Source organism: Schistocerca serialis, chromosome 8, assembly GCF_023864345.2.
Source record: "Schistocerca serialis cubense isolate TAMUIC-IGC-003099 chromosome 8, iqSchSeri2.2, whole genome shotgun sequence".
Taxonomy (NCBI): Eukaryota; Metazoa; Arthropoda; class Insecta; order Orthoptera; family Acrididae; genus Schistocerca; species Schistocerca serialis.
In genome coordinates, this window is record NC_064645.1 from 550,471,546 (window position 1) to 550,495,964 (window position 24,419).

The 24,419-nt window shown below is 42.5% G+C and overlaps 1 protein-coding gene across 2 annotated transcripts in view; it reads left to right on the forward strand.

The window, feature by feature from the left end:
- The first annotated feature begins 14,082 nt into the window (after positions 1–14,082).
- Positions 14,083–24,419, forward strand: part of LOC126416222 (heterogeneous nuclear ribonucleoprotein A1, A2/B1 homolog) — a 47,749-nt gene continuing 37,412 nt past the window's right edge. For both annotated transcript variants that reach the window (XM_050083824.1, XM_050083825.1), the window contains exons 1-2: positions 14,083–14,237; positions 20,137–20,282. In XM_050083824.1, the coding sequence (XP_049939781.1) occupies positions 14,217–14,237; positions 20,137–20,282 (167 nt within the window). In that variant the 5' untranslated portion in view covers positions 14,083–14,216. The remainder of the gene's footprint in view (positions 14,238–20,136; positions 20,283–24,419) is intronic.

Sequence of the window (24,419 nt, forward strand, 5' to 3'; positions counted from 1 at the left end):
GTAAAGTTGTATAAGCAAATACCATATTAGCTAGGGCTCCTTGTGCTTGCCAAACACATGGTACACAAAGTAAGCGTATACCCCCCTGAGGATTGATGTAATTATACCCTCAGGTATTACAGATTACAGCAATGGAATGAAATGTATCACGGAAAACCCTTGTATCATTGTACTTCAAATATCTTAAAAAATAAATGTCTTAAGTGCGAAATTAATCACTCAAATACGTGTACTGTAGCGCTAAACTGTGCGTCATGTTGTAAGATAATCTCTGTGGAAGTCTCGTAGTTATCGTCCTCCGAAAGCTAAGTTCTGCAGAAGTCAATGTACTTACCTCATGATAAACAAAAGTGAAATGCTTTGTGTATAGATATCGTAGTTATTACGCTTATTGTTGTGATGAAGAAAGTACTGTACTGTAACGTATTGTTGTGCTACGGAAAAGGCTGTCTCATTGTAGCTATACCACAAAAGTTACTACTAAAACATGTTTTACTTTCCAGAATAAAACAGAAAACTGTGCAGATATAAAACAGAAACACTGCAAAAGCAACATTGTAAATTGTCACTCATTAGTAGCGTTGTGATAAAATCATGTAGCTGTCACATAAACTAACCACTGTGTCATCTGGTATCTCACTGAAAGTACTTTAAATCCAGAATGTATTTTCAAGTAAACCAAAATGTTGCATTGAAATCTCATTAGCAGTACCAGTATATGTCCTAAGTATGTAAGCCTGATAGTCGTTACGTAATCGTGCAACTAACAAGCAAGAATGTACAAATACAACACTGTGTTGTCTGTTCACTATAACAATGCATTCGTAATTTCTGTTTAAAAATGTTCCCTAGCTTCTAGACTGGATATTTAACTTCAAACATTGTTGCATGTTAACAGTTTCTTAAGTCTGACAAAGCATACTAGAAATGTGAAGTGAAAAGTTTTATGGCAAAGACAAAGTTAAAAAGCAGATTATCTGTGACTTCTGAAATTTTCCCGGCGTATTTCTTCTTCTAATAATTTCCGGGTATGCAGCCGGATCCCGTCGACATTCTGCCACGATATTTCGGCCCAGAGACGTCCGGCCATCATCAGGTGAGTACACAACTACAGATAAACAACAACTCTGGGCCGAAATATCGTGGCAGAATGTCGACGGGATCCGGCTGCATACCCGGAAATTATTAGAAGCAGATTATCTTTCAATAAACGGTTTTACATGTGAAATGTGGTGTAAACCTTTACTCTTCCTAGTACGCAGAGTTTCAATTTCAACGCAATTATCACGTGGTTACGTCGGTAAGGAACACTGGAATTTTTCTCAAGGTTAGCTTATGTTATTTTTCTCAAGCCCAGCCGGCGCACGTGGCTGCCTGCCGGTGCGAGTCATTGTCTGTTTCTTTGTTGGCGCGCATCGTTATTGGGATTTGGAGACCTAACTTCTACAAATTCACCTTGTTGAGAGGGCCCTGCTCTGTTTGAATCCCGCCAGTTCTGATGCAATTCAGGTCTGTCGTTACGATCATATCGTCTGTCGTCATGTTGGTAGATTCCATAGTTTCTTTTTTGTCGGTCACGTGGTGGGGAATTTCTTCCTGAATCGTAACTGCGAGCTGAACTGTTGGGTCTAAAGTTATTCTGTCTCCCTTGATAATAATTATTTTTGTTCCCATATTGTCTGTTTCTATGGTAATCTCTGTCATATTCATTACTACGGAAATGCGATCTTTCTCTGTAACTATTATTACTCTGTCAGGGGTTGTCATATGGGTGGTGTCTGTTTTGGTCACGATTTGCGTTGTAAGAATAGACTTGTCGTGTCCAGTTATTGTTTCTGTCGTCACGGAATTGCGACGGATGTGACCTGTAATTGTTGTGTTTCTGTTTTCGCATTCCGCGATTATCAGTGTCAATTTCTAATTCTTGTAAGAGTCCCTGAAAAGCTTCAATGTCGTCTTTGCAACGTCCTGCCAAAATAATATGTCGTAAATGTTCAGGTAATTTGATTAAGCAAATGCGGATGAGTTCTGAGGGGCTGTATGGGTTTGACAGGTACTGATTCTTGTGCAACATGTCCTCAAAATATTTCACAAGACTGGAAAATTCAGATTGTTCGAAATGTTTCATCATTATAATGCTATGTTTTACTCGGTCTTGTGTAGCTTGAGACCAATATGCTGAGAGGAAGGCATGGTAAAATTCTCCTTCACTGTGACAATCGTGAATGACTGATCGCATTCTTACAGCTGGTTCATTCTCTAAGTAGCCACACATAAATTCTAATCTGTGTTCTAATGACCAGTTGGGAGGAAAACAGTGAGAGAATTGATGGAGCCATGCTTCTGGATGAATGTCGTTGCCAGAATTCTTAAATGTTTTGAATTTACGTGTAGTAATGAACAGCTTATAGTCAAAATCATCATGTCGGCGAGTCACATGTCGGTCATTGTTACGTCGTTTCGGCGGTTCCATCTCAAAATTCGGTGTGGCTTGCCAATTTCTTTCATAATTTCCGAAGTGTCCTGTGTTATTATTTTGTGGTTGTTCCGTATTTCTAAGTCCCTCTTCCGGTATTGGAGCGCGAGTGGCTTCTGAAATACGTAATTCTGGTATTACCTGTGTCAGCTGATCTTGTACTTCCCTGATTTCTCTTTGGTGTTGCGTATTAATTTGATTCTGATTTTGTTTGAATTTCCTAATTTGTTCGCACTCTTCTGTGTCAATAAAGACTACCGGATTTGTGTCATTCAGATTATCATCTACCTTCGTAGATAAATTATTTAGCTGATCCGAAAGTTCAACTACTTTCTCTGATAATGAACTAAATTCCTCCATGTGGCTTTCTACTGTGTCCTTTAAGTTTTCCTGAGTTTTTGCAAGTTGCGTAATCGAATCGGTAGATGCAACTGAGTCAATTTTAGCTTGCAAGGTCTCATGATTTTCATGAACAATAATTTGCAGTTCTTTTATTGCTGCATCGTGATTCTGTAATGCATTTTCATGCCGCGAAAAAATAGGTTGAAAATGCTCACAAATTTGTGTTTTTACGTCGTTACAGACTTTTTGACATTTCGATTCGATTTTATGTAACTCAGTAGTTAAATCTTCACGTGTTTGTTCAAGCGTGGTGTGAAGATTTTGTTCCATTGCGTCTCACTATTGCTGTGTTTGTCTCTGGTGTTGTTCCATTGGGTCTAACTTTTGAAGATTTTGTTCCATTGTGACTAACTTTTGCTGTGTTTGTCTCTGATTTTGTTCCATTGTGTCTAACTTTTGAAGCTTTTGTCCCATTTGTTGCATTAATTGCAATAACAATGCACTGGTGTCTGAAACATGTTCCTGAGTGCTTTTCGGCAGTGAATTTGCACCGGCAACATTCACATTTTGACAAGCGGAAAATGTGTCTTGACTCATTTGAGAAAACGGTGAGAACCCAAAACCTGAGTCTACAGTATTTGCAATATTGTATTCTGTCACTCCCGATTCCTGAGGCGAGCTGTTGCCGACCGATCGATCGATAATGCTTCCCTACGGAAGGCACTAACTACTGATAGGCATAGTTAGCAAATGAAAGATTTTAATAGAGAACAAACAATGTATTTACCTTAATAGTGTTGAAAAATCATAATATACATAGCAGTTCATGACATCCAGTCTTACAAATTTCAAAACTCCGCCATTTTTCTCCCCACATCCACCACTGCTGGCGGCTCACCTCCAACTGCGCAACGCTACGCGCTGTTCACATCCAGCTGCCCAACACTACAATGGCAGACAACAATGCAAACTAGCCACAGACTGCACACAGCACAGCCAGTGATTTTCATACAGACGGCTACGTAACTTTGCCAGTAAGAAAACATAAACAGCCTACTTACAAGCCATAATGCATGGAGTCCTAATACTAAGTAAACAGTGAACCATACAATTGTACTTGTGTGTTGGAAAGGACGACAAATGAAGTGCTGATCAAACAAACCAAAGTTTATTCATGTGTCAAATAATATGCGCATGTGCAGCATCATGTGAAGGAACACGTGTGTTCAAAATGTTCACATGTGTGTGAAATCTTATGGGACTTAACTGCTAAGGTCAGCGCTCCCTAAGCTTACACACTACTTAACCTAAATTATTCTAAGGACAATCACACACACCCATGCCCGAGGGAGGAATCGAACCTCCGCCAGGATCAGCCGCACAGTCCATGACTGCAGAGCCATAGACCGCACGGCCAATCCCGCGCGGCGAACACGTGTGTGGAGCGCAATATGATCTACTGCAAGACTCAAAACTTAGACCAATGAGTGAAAACTGTTGATGCTTCCGCAATGAGGACATTGGCTGAAGACAATGCTCTGAGCTAGACTGGATTGTAACTGTGGAATGTCAGCCACAAAATCGCACAGTATTCACAGTCACTGGAAATGCTCTGTATGTATGATCCACCAAGGAGACTTCTCAAATGTGTGTAGTGGCATCATAATGCTGTAAAATTGACTTTAAACGCTCATGGACTATGAACAGCGCCTGTAGTGCAGTAAACAATCACATGATGGGTACTACAGAAGTGGTAGCAGATGGTCGTTTGAAAAATCCTGTATCGCCACCATGAAGAGAGGGAGGGAGAGATAGTAATGAGGGGAGGTAAGAGTGGTCCTAACGTCGGTAGTGTGACTGTACATCGAGGAGAACACATGTTCCACTGCCACCTCTCTCCTGTTGCAGTCTTTTGGGACAACGATTTTCCCTCGTCCCCATATATATTTTGCATTATGACCCGTTGATCATGAGTGCTGATATTTTCACCACAATTTCGATGTGTCATTAGAATAGGGAAACATTTTCCATCAGTTGCTATAGCGAGTATTGGCTTTCCTGAATTTCGTTTACCTGAGCAGCAGAATGAAATTCGAGGAATGCAATATGAGGCCTCTGTAGCGAACTCTGAAACCAAACAGCGATAAATGCAGTCCTCAGCTGTATGCTTAAATTTAATACAATTATTAAACTCCCCTCTGTCCGCAACCAGCATCTCGCCAGTTGAACACAGTTCCTGCCAAAGAAATAAAGGTAGTATATTTCACTCCAGTCTTTTTTCCGCCAGCTTGTAGGTGAAGGGTAGAGTTTGAGTACATCTGCCACTAGTTTCGAGTAGTACTTTGTAATTTTTCCCAAGATGATAACACCAATGTATGGCATCGTCAGTTTTTGAACCGCATTACTATTTTAACAGCTCCTTGTTAGCGCTGTGCATATAGTTGTGTAGTTAGGACAGATCTTTATAAATTATTATGTAATTAGCATCGGTTTTTACTTCAATTTTCCAACCAAAAGAAATAAAGTACACTAACCTAATTTAACTTTCCTCTCCTGGAATTGGACAATTTCCATGTGTTGGGGGGCGGGGCGGGGGGGGGGGGGGGGTGCACTTAGACTTTCCGTCCTGAAGGACTGGGATTCGAGTCCTGGGAAGGTCACCGTCATTTTTAATTTTCATCGAATTCTCAGGTGGGTGGTGGGATGGGAGGTAAGTACAGCCGTGGAGGCCCTTTCTGAAATTCCCACCATTTTTGAAATTCCCGCCAAACTTCGAAAATCTCACTAAAATTCGGAAACCCCACCAATAGGTTAGGTTGGTTATCGGCTAGTTGAGGGGAAGGGGTGGGGATGGGGATGTGCGGCGACCTTCATGTGGGCAGAGGAAAACAACATGATGTCGTCGGAGGTGAGGGCGGGGGTAATTGGGGTGGGGTTAATTACTTGTATAGTTTAATTAATTTGTATATCAGTCTGATATCAAAATTTCGCTCGGGGCCTCATTATCCTAGTACTCATGTATAAGTGTAAAAAGCTCTCTTCTTATCTTTCTCTCTTGTGCCCATGTTCTCTTGCCATTAGGTCTTGGATGGAATTAGATCTTTGTCGCTGAGCGGTACCAATAAAAGTGAGCCTGATTTATGTTTGCAGACTGAATGTCCATTAAAAGCATAAAAAAAATACACTTGCCGGCCACCCTGAAGAAAGCATCCCCATCAGGTGAAATTTTCAGCATGCGCTGGTGGCGCCTAGAGATGGACACGACTAGCTGTTCACTGCAGATGCACATCACGGGCGCCAGTAAAGGAAAGAGACGGGGACCCTCCACGCCCGCACCGAAGTGGTGACCAGACCAAAAGTTCTACTGTCACCTCCGTCAACATGTTAGTTATCTAGTAAGTGGTTCACAGGATGCTGCGCTGTGATGTTATCCGTGCGTCTGGGTAAGACTACGCATTAACACGGTCCATCAGGTGATAGATAGTGGACGAAACGCGACTGAGGGTAGCGATTTGAAGAGCAGAGGGAAAAAAGTGCCAAGACTCGTGCCGTGGGGAAAAAAAACCTCTGCGACAGTCGGATGGGTAGTAAGAGCAGTAGTGGCTTACTAGCTGCGATAGTTCATGCAAGGTTGGATTTGTTAGTATGGGTATCATACATCATTACCGTCGCAAGTGATGGCGATGTATCCCAGTTTGCTGCAGCCGCTACATTCATGGAACAATCAAGATCGTTATATAGTAGTGGGAGATCGACCATAGATCATCTCACTGTGTGGGGGATGTGTGGAGCTTGTCTGCATGCAGTGTACGGTACGGCTTCCCTGTGTGGTGCCAGTTACTAGTGCAATTGTTCTTTAGTGTGGTTGTTTTGCATAAGCAGCTTCAGTATGCCTAATACAACACTGTGAGCATCTTTCGAACATGTTTCGGTGTTCGATTGAGGAAGAATAGTTGCCTACAGGCATTGCAGATTATAATTAGGAGACATTGGTCATCATATCGAACGGAACCAAGCCAAGTGTAATGCGGATCTGTAATCACTGGATGCAGGAGGGAACGACGTACCAATGGGACCGATTGCATCCACCTCGTTACACCGCCACACGTGATAATAGGCATATTGTCCTCATGGCAGTGATAAATCACTCTGCCACATCACAAACCACATCACAACGAATTCAGAACGTTGAGCGACAAGCAGTGCCCGCGTGTACCATTCGATGTCGTTTGCAGCAGAGTAATAAGGTGTCCATTGCTGCGTTTAGTACTGAATCAACGGCACAGGTGTTTGCGCCAGCTGTGGTGAGTGTTTTTACTGAAGAATGCCGATTCTGCCTGGAAAACGACGATGGTCGGATTAGAGTCTGCATACAGCATGGTGAGAGACTATTGAACGTTGCTTTATCCACCGCCTTACTGGTCTGCATCCGTTATTAAGGTCTGTGGTGGTATTAGAGTTCCCTCCCGCACCCTCCTAGTACACACTGGCAGTGCAGTAACCAGCCAGTGTCACATCTCTAGAATGTTAGAGCCTACTGTCGCCCCATACCTTTGGACTTGCTGATGACCACATTGCAACAGGACAACGTGTGTCTACACGTTTCACACAGTGTTGAAGACTTATTTATAGCCCATCGGATTGCATTGCCGCCATAGCCTACCTGTTCTCCAGATCTCTCGCCTATCGAAAACGTCTGGTCAATGACTAGAGAACAACTGACCCAGGATATACCACCTGCTGCTACACCAGATCAGCTCTGGCAATATGTGGAAGCAGCAGGGACTGCTACACCCCAGCAACACATCCAGAGCCTCATTGATTCAATGCTGAGGTGTACAGCAGCGGTTCTAGCCAGCAACGGTGGCAACACTCGGTACTGATTTCGTCATCTTCCTCACTTCACATGTGGCCGTATTTTCAATCATGTGATCTTTGTACATCGTGTTATCTCCCAGATCAGTTTCAAATAGTTCAAATGGCTCTGAGCACTATGGGACTTAACTTCTAAGGTCATCAGTCCCCTAGAACTTAGAACTACTTAAACCTAACTAACCTAAGGACATCACACACATCCATGCCCGAGGCAGGATTCGAACCAGACTGTAGCGCCTAGAACCGCTCGGCCACCCTGGCCGGCCAGATCAGCTTCGACGTGATGTCTCTGGTCCTTGTTGGAGTTGTATGTTGGATGTCCAGCAGTGTAAATTGCGTGTTATGACCACGTTGTTTGAAGATATTGCTTCAGTTAAGCTCAGGCGTGAGCAGCTACATCTCCAACACGTTTGCATGGTGACAGATATATGTAGGCCTGATCCTTTCTTGCATTAACTGCCCACCATCACATGCCTTAAACTAGGACACTGCGCAGTGTTTCCAGATATTTAGCCAGGACAGTTATTTGCTAGAAGTTCTGTATGCGCGGCACTTTACGTACCAACACCATTTAATACTCAGACAATATGAAGATGTCTGAATCTGGCGAAATGCGTCATTGGTATATAAATAATAAATATATTCCTGCTACCCACACGAACTGTTTCTTCATTGTATGTTACTGGTGGCTATACCATACTTGTCATGTGTTGGAAAACGTATTATTTCACTTTCTTAATTACATTTGATAGTTACATAACAACATAAAATATGAAATAAAATCTTAATATGTACCTGTAGAAATTTTGTGTGTAGTGGTTTCATCGTTTTTCATGCAGTTTAGTTGCACTGTAAAATGAACAGTTCTTGGGAGGTTTCATTCTATACTTTTATGGAGAATAAAGTTTAGAATGGTTCACTTGTCATGTGATATTGACCTTTGTTTGTTTTGTCTTTAAATAGTCATTACATTCAGTGTCATCACAAAGGAGAAAACATTCAGTAATTATTAAATCCTTTTTTTCTTTCCCACAACTCTTCTTTAAGCAGTTTTTTTTTACATTGTTAGGAGACTGGCAATTTGCCGAATTTCTGCTGATTTCTCGAGTTGGACACGAGTGCAACAGCTCGCCAGACTGGTTGAGGATCGGTGCCAGGACTCTCGAAGCACAGGAACATGGACAGGTGGGCCACCATCTCGAAAGCGATCAACAGGATAGAGGAGGGCTTGTCTTCATCCGGAGGTCAGCCAGCAATTTTAATGACCAGTAGTGTATATATTCAGTAGAGTATACAATAGGGTATATATACACTACTGGTCATTAACATTACTACACCACGAGATGACGTGCTACAGACGCGAAATTTAACCGACAGGAAGAAGATGCTGTCATATGCAAATGATTACCTTTTCTGAGCATTCACACAAGGTTGGCGCCGGTGGCGACACCTACAACGTGCTGACATAAGGAAAGTTTCCAACCGATTTCTCATACACAAACAGCAGTTGACCGGCGTTTCCTGGTGAAACGTTGTGATACCTCGTGTAAGGAGGAGAAATGCGTACCATCACGTTTCCGACTTTGATAAAGGTCGGATTGTAGCCTATCGCGATTGCGGTTTATCGTATCGCGACATTGCTGCTCGCGTTGGTCGAGATATAATGACTGTTAGCGGAATATGGAATCGGTGGGTTCAGGAGGGTTATACGGAACGCCGTGCAGCATCCCAACGGCCTCGCATCACTAGCAGTCGATATGACAGGCATCTTATCCGCATGGCTGTAACGGATCGTGCAGCCACGTCTCGATCCCTTAGTCAACAGATGGGGACATTTGCAAGACAACAACCATCTGCACGAACAGATCGACGACATTTGCAGCAGCATGGACTATCAGCTCTGAGACCATGGCTGCGGTTACCCTTGACGCTGCATCACAGACAGGAGTGCCTGCGATGGTGTACTCAACGACGAACCCGGGTGCACGAATGGCAAAACGTCATTTTTTCGGATGAACCCAGGTTCTGTTTACAGCGTCATGATGGTCTCATCCGTGTATGGCGACATCGCGGTAAACGCACATTGGAAGCGTGTATTCGTCATCGCCGTCTGACATATCACCCGGCGTGATGGTATGGGGTGCCATTGGTTACACGTCTCGGTCACCTCTTGTTCGCATTGACGGCATTTTGAACAGTGGACGTTACATTTCAGATGTGGTACGACCCGTGGCTCTACCCTTCATTCGATCCCTGCAAAACCCTACATTTCAGTAGAATAATGCACGACCACATTTTGCATGTCCTGTACGGGCCTTTTTGGATACAGAAAATGTTCGACTGCTGCCCTGGCCAGCACACACTCCAGATCTATCACCAATTGAAAACGTCTGGTCAATGGTGGCCGAGCAACTGGCTCGTCACAATACGCCAGTCACTAAACTTGATGAACTGTGGTACCGTAATGAAGCTGCATGGGTGGCTGTACCTGTTCACGCCATCCAAGCTCTGTTTGACTCAATGCCCAGGCGTATCAAGGCCGTTATTAAGGCCAGAGGTACAGATTTCTCAGGATCTATGCACCCAAATTGCGTGGAAATGTAGTCACATGTCACTTCTAGTATAATATATGTGTCCAATGAATACCCGTTTATCATCTGCATTTCTTCTTGATGTAGCAATTTTAATGGCCAGTAGTGTAGTTTCTAGATTTGTGTTTAATCTATTAGCCAATCCCTCGAAATTCTCATTCATTCGCTGTTGGATGCTAGTACTAATTAACACTGCTTGTTCATTCGAAAATCATTTGAAATTTTCATCCATCCTCGCTGTTTGTTCCTTCGCGATATGAAATATATATGTATATGTATATATATCTTAGCTCTCTCTTCCTTTGCGAGGTGGGCAAAATTTTCCTTCATATTCTGTTTATATGGTTAGTAACCTCGGTCCGGCACACAGTTTTAATCTGCCAGGAAGTTTCATACCAGCGCACACTCTGCTGCAGAGTGAAAATCTCATTCTATATGGTTAGTAATTAGTATCATCTCTTCATTTGCAAGTTGGACAACATTCTGGTTTAATACTGAGGCTAAACCTATATACGTTTCGGGAAACTGACCTGTTAATGGACATGGTGATTCAGCTTTTCCTTCGAGCTCTGCCGGTAATTCTACTTTACTCATGGCAAAACTCACACTTGCAAACGTACCAACAAAACTTGCCTCCATTCCAGACCCACACTCACAGGTGGATGTTCCAAGTAAGAACAAATACTCATTGGCTTCACAGACTTAACGTTCCTGAACTCGCATTATTATGCCTCCAAGGCGGATAATCCATCTTATTCTTCAAGTTATTTTACTTGACTTTTTAGTTACCTGATCATGCTACATCTTAGGTTATATTTTAGCGAGTTTGCTTAGGGGGATTTGGAGCGAACAGCTTGTTCAGAAAGTCACAACAACCAAGTATCTTATTTTAAAGTGTAGTTTCAGTTAGTTTTAGTGTTATTCTCTTTCTTTATAAACTACAATTTTACTCATTCGAAATATTTTCTGTACATAGGTACGCACTTTACAATCTCAATTTTGATTCATTTACTATGTGTAATTCATTTTACCATTGCTTCTTGGTTGTTTGCTAGTTTGTGGACATAGGTAGCTACTCTTTTTGCAGCTCCTTTCATTAACTACACTGGTGTCCAAAGTTAAAACAACAAACGGAAATTTTGCAAGATTGCATTTATTTTGCCACAAATGATAGTGAAGTAGGAACGGTGTGTAGAATGCAGAACGTAAACAACTGCAACAACCATAACGGTAGACAAAAATTTTCTTTTTTTTTTTGCAACTTACCGGCTTTGTGCACACATTCCAACAACCGGTTAATATGCTCAGTATGAGATGTGGTCACCTCTTACAGCAATACAGCCTGACAACCAAGGGGCATATTGTGAATTATGTTATCAATCTCATTCTTCTTGCAGAGCTGCTCGCAAGTGTTGGAGAGTGGTTGGTGGATGTTGACGTGATGCAATCCGTCTCCCTAGTGCATCCCAGACATGATCTATGGGATTGAAGTCGGGAGAGCACCCATCAGTAAAACGAACATTGGCCCTCTGCTGGACTGCCCAGGTGGCAGGTTGACGACTCCACGCTAGACGTTCCCTTCTGTGAAGACGCGTCAGAGGTAAACACACAGCGGGTTTCCGACATTAAAGGCCACTCTGTCGAAGCCTTTTGTGCACCGTTTGCCTCGTTACAATACGTCCAGTGGGTGCTGCGAGGTTAGATGCCAGTTGCAGTGCAGTACTAAGGCCGTACGTCGTGCCCTTACAGCTAAATAACGGTCGTGTCTTTCTGATGCCACGCGTGGTCGGCCCTGCCCTCGTATCCGGGATACGGTTTCCGTCTCTATAAACTGTCGCCACATCCGAGAAACAACAGAACGATTCACATTAAGCCATCGGGCCACATCAGTTTGCGACTGTCCTGTTTCCATTCTTCCTACGGCTCTTCACTGCAGAGTTACTGGTAGGCGTCTTCTCTGTGCCATACTGCACCGTCTGTGACTGCACTCAGCAATTGTGGGACTACCCGGCAGACACTACCCCGTTTGACGCCGTTCTTGGCGTGGTTGTGAGTTGACCGGAATGCCATCTTCCATGCAGAACACGGTCCTACGGACATCTGTTGACAGTTTGTATGACTATATTGTGAATTAGACACAGAACAGGGAAATTGCGGTTTGTTGCTTTAATTTTGGACACCAGTGTACTTTCAGTGGGTAAATTGTAGCGTAGATTGTCTCTAACTCAGGCTGTTTTTTTAGAGTGGTATGACTGGAAAAATACCTGCAAATATGTAAAGCAGAAGCAGACGAATTATGCAGATGACGATGCGTTCTGAAGATTCTGCCTCTGAAGATGACTCCACAGATTCAAATGCTCCTGAAGAAAACGAAAGGCCAACGTAATGACACGGCTCAGGCTCAGAAATATACGGAAACGAACCCAACGTGTCACATACGGTAAGCACGGAAATTGACCTTCCAAATTCGTCAGTTAATTCATCTAAGGTCTAACAAAGTGACTCTGTTCGTTACTTATGTACAGCTAAAATACTGTACAAGACTGTTAAAACTTACTTTAAGACTGATGGATTTCCTTTCCGCAATTGAGCAAATAAGCTGGTCTTTTAATTTCAACGGTTTACTCATTTTTAATTTTCGGAGAAATCCTAATACTAAGCAGTGCAAAACAAGGATGTTCGCCCAACAGGTGGATGTTCCAACAAACTGTCCGCCTCCCAACGAATGTTCCCGGAACGCACTGTAAAACGATGTTCCTAGCTGAGTGTTAAACAGCAGGACTCGTACCCTATATGCAGCATAGAAGGTTCACTGGAGCCAACGGAGCGGCAGTTCATTGTCCCTGAGCACAACTGCGCCACGGAGGAAGAAATAACTGGAACACTCAACATTTTCAAATCTTGCTCAACATCACTTCTTCACGTGGCATAAAGATCAAATGAACGGTGGTGTGTTCTTGACATTGTTGCTGCATTCGCTGAGCCACTGATGGGTTGTGCACTGTTTTAGTGTTCGGTTCTTTGCACTCCAGTTCGTTTGCTTTTTGCATTTCAGAAAGGAAGACTTCAAAACCCTGGTTTTCACTGCTAATTTATTGAATCTCGACATTGATAGCACGCAAATGCTTGAGTGTGTCTCCCATTGTCGTGGCACCATATTTAACTGACCGCAAAATAAACTGTACACACTTGTACCGATTCCTTCATTATTGGGATCACCAGTTATGTGGAAAAGATTTACGCACCACGTAACATAGCACGTATCAATCTGAAGTGTACAGAATTGCTTTTGTTATAATACAAATTCAGTTCTGTCTAAAGGCTAGTATTAACGAGAAATGTGCTTAATATTTTGAGAGTGAAGCTTCAAGTTCACTTTACACAGTATGAGCTCAAAAAGTTTGTGAATTACGGTACTGTAATGTAAATTTTTGTTCTCGTAATCAGAATTTATATAGCTTTACATTGTGATCTCATTACTGAGAACTGGCCCATGCTGCTTCTGATAGTAGTGCAACTTTTCGTTGCGAGACCCTGTGTTTTTTGCTTATCAGGGACCGCCATTTTACTAACGTAATCGCCTGATAAGAATGTGGCAAAGCCTATCCAAAGATGATACTAAACTCCGTATTGCTAACTCCATTTTGCAAGGGTATTTTGCATACATTCCACTGAACTTTTTTTCCTAATGTGATAACCTAAAATTCTTACTTAGTCATGGTTAATTTTTACGAGAGTCCATCTTTATACGTACTGGTGAATAACAGTGTTTTTTCGTAGGACTAGCTTTTGGCATAAAGTACTCACGAAACAGTTGGCTACAGTGAGTTTGGAGTTCATTTTCTTTTCTTCGCTGTACGTGGACGCTGGCATAGTGGAATTCAAGCGTGTTTTAGTTTGGAAGGCGATATTGCTGAAGGTGTGAGGAGAAAATGGTCAAGTCGGAACCGGAGGTGAGCCAGAACATTTGCTAAGTTTCTGATTAATTCTGCGCGGTGTTCTTTTCGTAATTTTTCTGTAAAAACATTACATGTAAGTGGAGCGGGAACATTCCTTAAATCATTATGGAGGTACTTTGGAATATTGGCATAGAGAATCCTTCTATGCCGGTTGGAAATAATTGTGTGAAAACCTTAATGTAATTAAAGAGTTCTACGAACGTGAGGTTTACATTATTAAATCTCATAAAATCTAGCAGTGAAATGTGCAAATACCGGACTCGATTCGGCAACATGTGCATAAAATTCAAAATATTTGCACCTCAATCGACAGAAACATTACCATGCTGAAAAACAGAAAAAATATATGGTAATTTCGGCACGGAGTGATTTTTATGGATTAAATTTGTTGCCTTTTTTTTTCCTGTAGGCTGGTGACTATGTAATTCCTTCATTTGTTTCTTATCTCTAGATGCTTCTTCGGAACAAACTTTGTAAATTACATTAAATCATATTCGTCGTCAAGAAACGAACAAATTGACTTCCGCGTTTGTTAGGACTTGGTTTATAAGTCAGATTTGTTACGTGCATGTAATACGTGATGATGGTAGATGTGCAGGATAAGGACAATTTCGGCCAGTGCTATTAAATAGTACTGGATTGTGCATTTTACTGCGAGGAGTATCTTCACGGCTGCGTACAGCAGCTATGGAAAGTGTGTATTATTGAGAAGTTTATCCTACTTAAAGGTTGAAAATTGAACACATGTACTGGTGTCTGGGAGGTCAAATTATATAAACAAATTAGATGTAGGCTTGTTGTTGGTGCCCTACTCTTGCAGCCATCTGGGTGTTTACTGCTTGAGCGTAGGTCCTGAATATTGTAAAATTGCTGAATGTTTATTTTTCTCCTTTTTCAAAATCAGGTTATGCATTCGAAAATTATGGAATGTATGGAGGGAAGGTATTTTATGAAGAGAAAAACCACGCTGTTGTTGCTGTACACTTCGTAAAATTTTAGCTCTTTACTTGAGAAATACACTGCTGAGGTGGGGTGGGGGGTTTCCATTGTCAAGTGGGACAGTTGCACTAAGTATTTGAACAGTCAAAGACTAATATGATGAATAGTGTAAATAGAAATAAAGATTGATGGTAATCATAAGGAAAGTTTTTACCTTCTCTTTAACTCTGGATGTTTGAAGTTAACTCCGCTGTTACCAACTTTAAAACTTTGTCATGAGTAGTACAGCAAATGGACGTCACGTTGCTCACCATTATATAAGAGCGGTGTGAATTACAATACTTTTCTTTTGAAAGCATTGGATTCACACTAACAAGTTTTCAGTTAGTGTGGTATTGGACAGACTGAGCAATAGTGCAACCTGAGGTCTTAAGTTAGGTTCAAAGGTCACACACTTCTTAGTTGGCTCTGCCGACGAACGTTAAAGCTGAGACCATGTGGTAGCAAATTGACCTGTAGTGAAGTGTAGAAAAGCAAATGGGGATCCAATTTTCTACATGATGAAACATCAATAAATGTTACATTATTAAAACTTGTAAAAACTGTAGTTGAAAACTCACTGGTGGGAGGAAGAATTGTCAGGTTAAACTTGTGCGAAGTTGTCCGCTTTGTTAACTTAGAATTAAATTTTAGTATCACTTGAAAATTGAATCAGTAGTTTACACATTTTGACCTCGCTTCCTAATAAAACAACTGGTGGGGAAAGTTTTGGTAACTATAATTTCAGTACAGTATTACTGTAACAGGAGTATCCAGTTATTTTGCATACAAAATTTACCACTTAAATATTAAGCTCACCAACTAACAAAAATGTCTAATTTCCTGAATAGTTGTAACATAAAAAATGCAAAACCTCAGTGAAACATGTCTGGGTAAAGAAAAAACAGAAAAAAATTGTTCTACTGAAGGTGGACCCACTCAAAAAACAAATTTGTAAGCAAACAGTTTCTGTGGTGGAAAACTTGATCCTTTGTTCTTTAGGGTGCCCCCGGCGAAAGTCAGTACCTTGGTGGTCGCTGGAAATTGCTGAGGCTGTTACAGAACTTCGAGCTCTACAGTAACATCAGCGGCATCCTTCCCTAGAGCACCTAATAGCTTTGAAACGGTTTTGTGCCCATGTTCGCCAGCTTATAATATGACAGAAACAGGAGTGTTGGGAGAGCTGTGTGTCGATCATTGGGCACCATACATCACCTTCCCAAGTCTGGACGAAGATCAGATGTGTTTGTGGTTACCAGACCCTGACAGGTGTTACTGGTATTAACATCAATGGTATGTTATCCAGTGACACAAATGCTATTGCCGAGCACTTTGCTGAGCTCTATGCTCGAGCCTCAGCATTAGAATATTATCCCCCATTATTTCACACCCTCAAACAATGGATGGAAAGGAAAGCCCTCTTGTACACTGAACGTCACAGTAAACCCTATAATGCTCCATTTACAAAGTGGGAGCTCCTCATTATCCTTTCACATTGCCACAACACAGCTCCTGGGCCAGATTGGATTCAGTCAGATGATCAAACCCATCTTATCCGACTACAAGTGACATATCCTCGTCATCTTCAACCAGATCTGGTGCGATGGTGTCTTTCCATTGCAATGGCGGAGAGCACCATCACTCTAGTGCTTAAACCCGGTAAAAACCTGCTTGATTTGTATAACTATTGGCCTATCAGCCTCACCAACATTCTTTGTAAGCTGTTAGAATGTGTGGTAAGTCGGCGGTTGTGTTGGGTCCTGCAGTCACGTGGCCTACTGGCTCCATGCCAGGGCAGTTTCCATTGGGGATGCTCTACCACTGATAATCTAGTTTCCATATAGTATGCCATCTGAACAGCCTTTTCCAGGCACCAACACCTGTCTGCCATCTTTCTTGATTTGCAAAAAGCATATGACGCCACCTGGTGACATCATATCCTTGCCACATGATGTGAGTGGGGTCTCGAGGGCCAGTTCCCGTTTTTTTTTTTTTTTTTTTTTTTTTTTTTTTTTTTTTTTTTTTTTTTTTTTTTTTTTAATCCAAAATTTCCTATCGCTCCATACTTTGTGTGTCCAAGTTAGTGCCTCCCATAGTCCTCCCGCCCTGCCCCCCATATCCAGGAGAATGGGGTCCCGCAGTGCTCTGTATTGAGTGTGTGTCTATTTTTAGTGGCCATTAACGGTCTAGCAGCAGCTGGCGGGCCATCCGTCTCACCTTTTCTGTATGCAGACTTCTGCATTTTGTACTGCTCCTCCAGTACTTGAATTGCTGAGCGGCACCTACGGGGGAGCCATCCACAAGGTGTAGTCATGGGCTCTAGCCCACGGCTTCAAGTTTTCAGCCACGAAGTCGTGTGTCATGCACTTCTGTCGTCGTCGTTCCGTTAATCCAGACCAGAACTGTACCTTAATGATGATCCACTCACTGTAGGGAGACATATCAGTTCTTAGGATGTCACCTGAAGTGGAAGTGCTGGCAGCACCTCAATGCCCTCCGCTGCCTGAGCAACACCAACTGGGGTGCAGATTGCTCTATGGTGCTGCAGCTCTACAGAGCCCTTGTTCAATCCCGCCTTGACTTTGGGAGTGTGGTTTATGGTTCGGCAGCACCTTCAGTGTTGCGTTTACTCGACCCATTGCACCACTGTGGTGTTTGACTGGCAACGGGAGCTTTTAGGACAAGTCCAGTGACCAGCATCCTGGTGGAGGTTGGAATCCCTCCATTGAAATTTAGGCATGCACAACTGCTCGCCAGTTAAGTTGCACACATTAGTTGTTCTCCTCCGCATCCAAATTACCGCCTTCTCTTCCCGTCCACAGCAGTTAATCTCCCGCATCGGAGGCCCAGTTCGGGGCTTACAATTGCAGTTTGCACCCGATCTCTTCTGTCTGAAGTGGAGTCCTTGCCTTTACCACCTATACTTAGTACATTTACATACGCCTCCATGGCGTACACCTAGGCCGGTACAAGCTGTTGACCAGTGCTACCCCCACCATCCTTTGGAAGTGACTATCCAGGAGTCCATCTATGCCCTGGAATGGTCCAGTAATTCTGTGGTGTTTGTGTGGACCCCAGGCCATGTTGGAATCCCAATAAATGAACTTGCCGACTGGCTGGCCAAACACGCTACGCGGAAACTGCTTTTTGAGATCGGCATCCCTGTAACTGACCTGTGGTCATTATTAAGCCGCAAGGTGTTTCAGCTTTGGGAGATGGAATGGCATAATCCCAGTATGCACAACAAACTGCATGCCATTAAGGAGACTAAGAATGTGCGGAAGACCTCCATGCAGGCCTCTCGCAGGGACTCTGATTCTCTGCCAGCTCCGCATTGGCCATATGTGGCTAACACACGGCTGCCATGACAAACTACAATAAAGTGTAAGAAATATTTGCAACAATGGAAGTGAAAAGAAATAACTGCAACGAAGACAATAGAAGTATACATTGTAACAAAGAAATTAGTAAGAAAAAACTTCAGTGAAGATATACATGACCCTTGAAAGTTAAGAAAATGTTTTAAAATAAAACATGTTCAGCTTAAAAGTGGAAGCTCTCCTTTACGGAGAATGTAGTACTACATGGTACTAATCACCAGAAAAATCTGACTTTTCTGGATTGGCATTTTTGAAAAACATTTTTTCTGTGAATTATAAAAAATTCAAAAGGCATCAGTAAAATAACTTTGACAGATATGTCCAAACAGAGGATACCATTGTAATTGTAAAGCAATTCTCTTTCAAATAAAAAACTCGTAACAAAATATCTAGAACTATTACTGAGATACAGCATTTAAAAAAAATTCTGTAATTTGCATCTCCAAATTGATGTTGACAATGTCATCTTTGGAGGCATGTACCTGGGGCAGGAATTTTTTTGGAGAAAACAAAAAAATACATGTTTCTTACTCCTGAAATTTAACGTGTGCGAAATTCAATAGCACCAACACTGTGTGTCTGAGACAAATAAACTATCTTCATTTCCCACTAATCTATCCTTTAAAGATACCCTTAAATTTTTCCCAAAAATGCCACTACTATTTTCTTCAGTTTTCAGATTTCACATTGTGGGAGATTAACTGCTTTTTAGGAGTGCTCCAATCTCGTGTCACTTCACTAAGAATGCTTCTGCAGTTAACTGCTCGAATTTTAATACTCTCACGAGAGAGAGAGAGAGAGAGAGAGAGAGAGAGAGAGAGAGAGAGAGAGAGAGAGAGGGGGGGGGGATACTGTTCTTTGGATCTTTCAGATACTTATGGGCTTCCTTCATCTGTGTTGGATGGAGAGTTGTCTGCTCCTCACAGGTCAGCTACCTGCTTGGTAGCAGGGTGATATTACTAAATCAACTGTGTACTATTCGTACTTGCAGCCAGATGCCCCCATGATTCAGACCCTTTGAAATACTCAGGGAAGTTGTTCCTCATGTACATGCTGTGCTCCTCATAAAGCAACCATGTTGTGAATTCTGTTACAATCCCAGTGCTGCATTCTTCAGTGTGTGACAAGATTTTGTAAATCAAATGAATGGTCACTATCAAAAGTATCAACTACCACCTCGAGACCTACCATGCTGCTAATTTCATATGTTGCTATGCAACTACCGCTAATGTGGTCATTCTTTTCAAAGACTAACTTCTTCAAAGTGCGCAGGTAGGAACTATTCCTTGAGTGCTATATGAAAAAGGTTGTCCACAAGTTTACCCACTGTATAGAAAATGTTTACTTTTGGTTATCTGCTTCATCTTAAAAATATGAACTTATGTATTTTGCACATAAAGTAATCCCAGACTTGATTTTTTTTTTTTTTTTTGTAGCCTTAGAAACCCCTGTGTGCTGCTTTTACAGGTATTGTTGAATTGCAAACACGATTATATTGTTACGAAGTTTTAGTATAATTGATTTTCTGCTTTTAGGGGGACAGGCCAGAACCAGAACATGTCAGGAAGCTGTTCATCGGTGGTCTGGACTACCGAACAACAGATGAGTCCCTGAAGAAGCATTTTGAACAATGGGGTGAAATTGTTGATGTTGTAGTCATGAAGGATCCTGGTACAAAGAGGTTAGTGTTAATGAAAGAAGCTATAATTTTCCATATTTTTTCTGTATCATATAAGTTTTTTGTAAATAATGAGCACCTTAGTAATTATACTAATGGGGTGTATGTGTGTCAGAATGTGTAGCATGGAGAAATACGGTAGCAAGGGGTAGAGCACAGTATTACACATACGGTCACAAGTATTTTGGAGGGTATGCTGATAATTTGGTGTTTTTAGTGTTTGTTTCTAGGTAATTTCATGACAACTATTTTACCATTGGTCATATAAATCCACTTAAATACTTCACAAGCCACTATATGGTACGTGATGGTGTGTACCGTGTACCATTACTAATTATTCCATTTCCTTATCCCACTTGCATATGGAGTGAGCAGAAAAGGACTCTGCTTGCCTCCATATGAGCCTTAATTGATCTTACTTTCTTTGCTTTCTGTGTGTGAAATGTAGCTTTGTGCCAATAAAATTGTACTGGCATCAACTGCAAATGGCAGAATGTTGTCTTGTCTCAAGCAATTACCAATTTGAATCTGAAGCATATCACTAATGTTGATTGAACCTACTGGTAACAGATTACAACACTCCTCAGAATTGCTTCAATGTTTCTCTCACTTGAGCAGTACTAAATAATGGAGTACTAATGTTCTATACTTTGTCTCCTTTATAGGTAAACCACACTTTCTTAGAATTGCCAATAAACCAAAGTTGACCATTTGCGTTCCCAACTGTGGACCTTATATGCTTGTTCCAAAGATAAGCCTAGATATTTAATTGGTGTGATGAGAGCAGGCCGCCATTCATATACCAAAATGGAAATTATGTCCAAACATTTCTGTATTCTTCTACAGTCACATAACGTTTACACTTTCCCATGCACTAAGGCATCATGAGCAAATTGTTGTAGATTGCTGCTCACCCTATCTGTCAGATCATTCGTGTACATAAAAGAATGAGAGTGGTCCTATTGTACATTTGTATATAAATACTCTCATCAAGGATAATATACAAAAGTGGTCCTATCACTTCTGACAAAACCCTTGTCTGACGAATACTCACGGTCACACACTAGGCTCTATTACTTAAAAGTGAAGGCTATGACATTGGGACCACATATTATTTCAAACTTTGCTCACCTTTAGTAGGCCATTAAAACATAATGGGTCAAGTAGTAAGGTGCACTACTCTGGCAGTTCCGAGAAAATTGCAAGAGAAGTTTCACGCGTCTATTAGGTAACTGATGTATCTGTGTGAAGGTAAGAAATCATTGGGCTCAAGCAGTTAGTGTTTGTAATTTGAAAGAGTTTCATGGATGAGGTGACTGTTCGAAACTCGCTAACACTTATTTTTTAATCACTGGTCCATTATGTCATTTGATAGGTAATATAATGAAATCACATGCGTTTTCATGGAGTTGTAGTAAATTTCATATGTTGGCTATTTCTAATTAAATTTCCAAGGACATGGATCAGGCTTGGAAAGATAGTCAAACCATGATAAAAAGTGATGCAAATGACATTATTCACAACCAGTGATGTAGTAAATCACAATATACTAGACCACAAGAGTAATGTACACTCGTCGGATGTGCTCTAGACATCACACATAGCAGAATGGTATATGTGATACAGACATGGAAAACATTAATTGAAACTGCATTTACATCATCAAATGCAATTTTGCTGCATGTACTGGGAATTTTCTTCAGATAGTTTGGATGCAAACCATGTGCTAGTGCAACATTTTGGCAAACATAGGTGCTTACAGTTGGTGTACAGTGGAATGGATCCTAATAGCATATATATGAAAAGCAGTTTTTCGTTCATTGTCAATCAGAAATGAACAGTTCTGAAAGCGCGTGACCAAGTTTTTTACTTGGCAAAATAAATAAATAAATAAATGGTGCATGGTTGACTTTAACTGTGCAAGTGGGAAGACCATTGATAAAGGTGAGACTTCCTGGCAGATTAAAACTGTGTGCCGGACTGAGACTCGAACTCGGGCTGTGGCTAAGCCGTGTCTGCGCGATATACTTTCTTTCAGGAGTGCTAGTTCTGTAAGGTTGGCAGGAGAGCTTCTGTTAAGTTTGGAAGGTAGGAACTGAGGCACTGGCAGAAGTATAAAGCTGTGAGGACAGGGCGTGAGTTGTGCTTGGGTAGTTCAGATGGTAGAGCACTTGCCCACGAAAGGCAAAGGCCCCAAGTTCAAGTCTCGGTCTGGCACATAGTTTTAATCTGCCAGGAAGTCTCATATCAGCGCACACTCCGGTGCAGAGTGAAAATCTCATACTGGGAACATTGATAAAGGTGTCACCACATAAATCAGGATTCTGGACTTCTTTGCACTTGATATCCAGCACGGTAGCCAGACTGTTGTGGTGGGGTTACCATGTACCCTGGTGGTTGTAGCCCCCTGACCACACAGGGATCGCTCTGCTGATGCTTGCACCGTTAACTCCTCATGTATGCTAAGGGGTAGAGGCCCATTCCCCTGGGGCATCGGGACTCCCGGCTATGGCCATCCTGCCAGGTGGCCTTTGATGCAGCTGGGTGGCACCTGTGGGGAGGGCCCCTGGTCAGAGTGGGTGGCATCAGGGCAGATGACATGCGATAAAGTGTAGTCCATCATCTCTTGCTGGTGGTGAAACACCAGCAGTCTCTTAAGTGTTCACAAGCTCAATTAAACGCACAGAAGTACGAACCCAAATCGTTCCACCCTGGCCACACTATGGGAGGAACATCAGGCTAGGATGTCAGCAGATCTTATTTGCCCCAGTACCTCGTATGTTTGAGAGCTGATGGGAATCTTTAATGACAATGAAGCCTCAGTTTTTTGTTGAGCATTTAGAGGACAAGTTTGGGGCTTGTCCAAAAGGAGATCTGGCATCCTCTGCCCAGTCATGGGCGTTGCTCGCTTGTGACAAGCTGGGGAACGTTTCTGTAACAATCATGCCCCATAAGAACTTAAATATGGTCCAGGGTATCATACTACACAGGGACCTTCTTTTGTAGTCTGACGATGAGCTGCACGCCAATTTAGAGTGGCGAGGTGTACATCTCGTCCGGCGTGCCCACTGGAGTCGGAGGGATAATCAGGTTGCCACGGTTGCCTTCATCTTAACCTTTGAGGGTGATACGTTGCCAGAGGACGTCAAGGTGATGGCCTACCGCTGTGATGTAAAGCCCTATATCTGTCCCCTGATGCAGTGCTTTAAGTGCTGGTAGTTGGGCAATATGTCTTCCCGCTGTACTTCTAGTGTCACATGTCGAGGTTGGGAACACCCATCACATGCCAATTCTCCGTGTGCCCCGCCTACCGTCTGTGCCAACTGTGGAGAGCACCATTTGCCATGCTCGCCAGACTGCAGGATTCTCCAGAAAGAAAGTAAAATCATGGAGTACAAGACCCTGGATCAACTGACGTACACTGAGGCTAAGAGAAAATTTGAATGCCTGCGTCCTGTGCGTATGACATCGTCTTAGCCACCACTACAACAGTTCTGGCACCATCAGCTCCGCAAACTCCAGTCACCTCTCAGAGCCGGAAGACTACACTACACCTACCCCCTTGATGGTGGCAGGCATTTCCCTCCCTGTTGCTCCTGCACCACCTACTTTTGGAGCAACACCCCCCTCCACTCCCCTCCCACCCCAACCCTCTAGCCCATGGCTTCCAGTTTTCAGCCCCAAAATCTGTCCCCTCTTCCAAGCCGGAGAAGTGTAAGTCTTCTTAGGTTTCTCTCACTAAGAAGGGGTCCCTTGGGTCACTCCCTTTCCAGGTTTCTGCTAGTGGGAAAGATGACACCCACCTGTGTCTGAAGGGCCCAAAAGCAGCTGGTCGTAGGGCTTCATGCTCATCTACAGTCCAGGAGACTTGAGCCAGTGAAGTCCTCCCAGCCAGGGAAACCAAAGGAGCAGCGAGACAAATCCAACAAGAAAACCCCCAAGACCAAGGAAATTGCAGTGGCACACACACACCACCACTACCTAAAAGCTCTGCGTCTGAGAATGGGGTGGAGATTTCAGCGTCTGCCGAGGACCTAGATCTCACCAGGCCCTCGGACACAATGAATAGACTGATTAGGCAATAAGTCAGTGGCAGCAGGTGACTCTGAGGTGTAAAGTACCTCATTAAATGTTCCATGC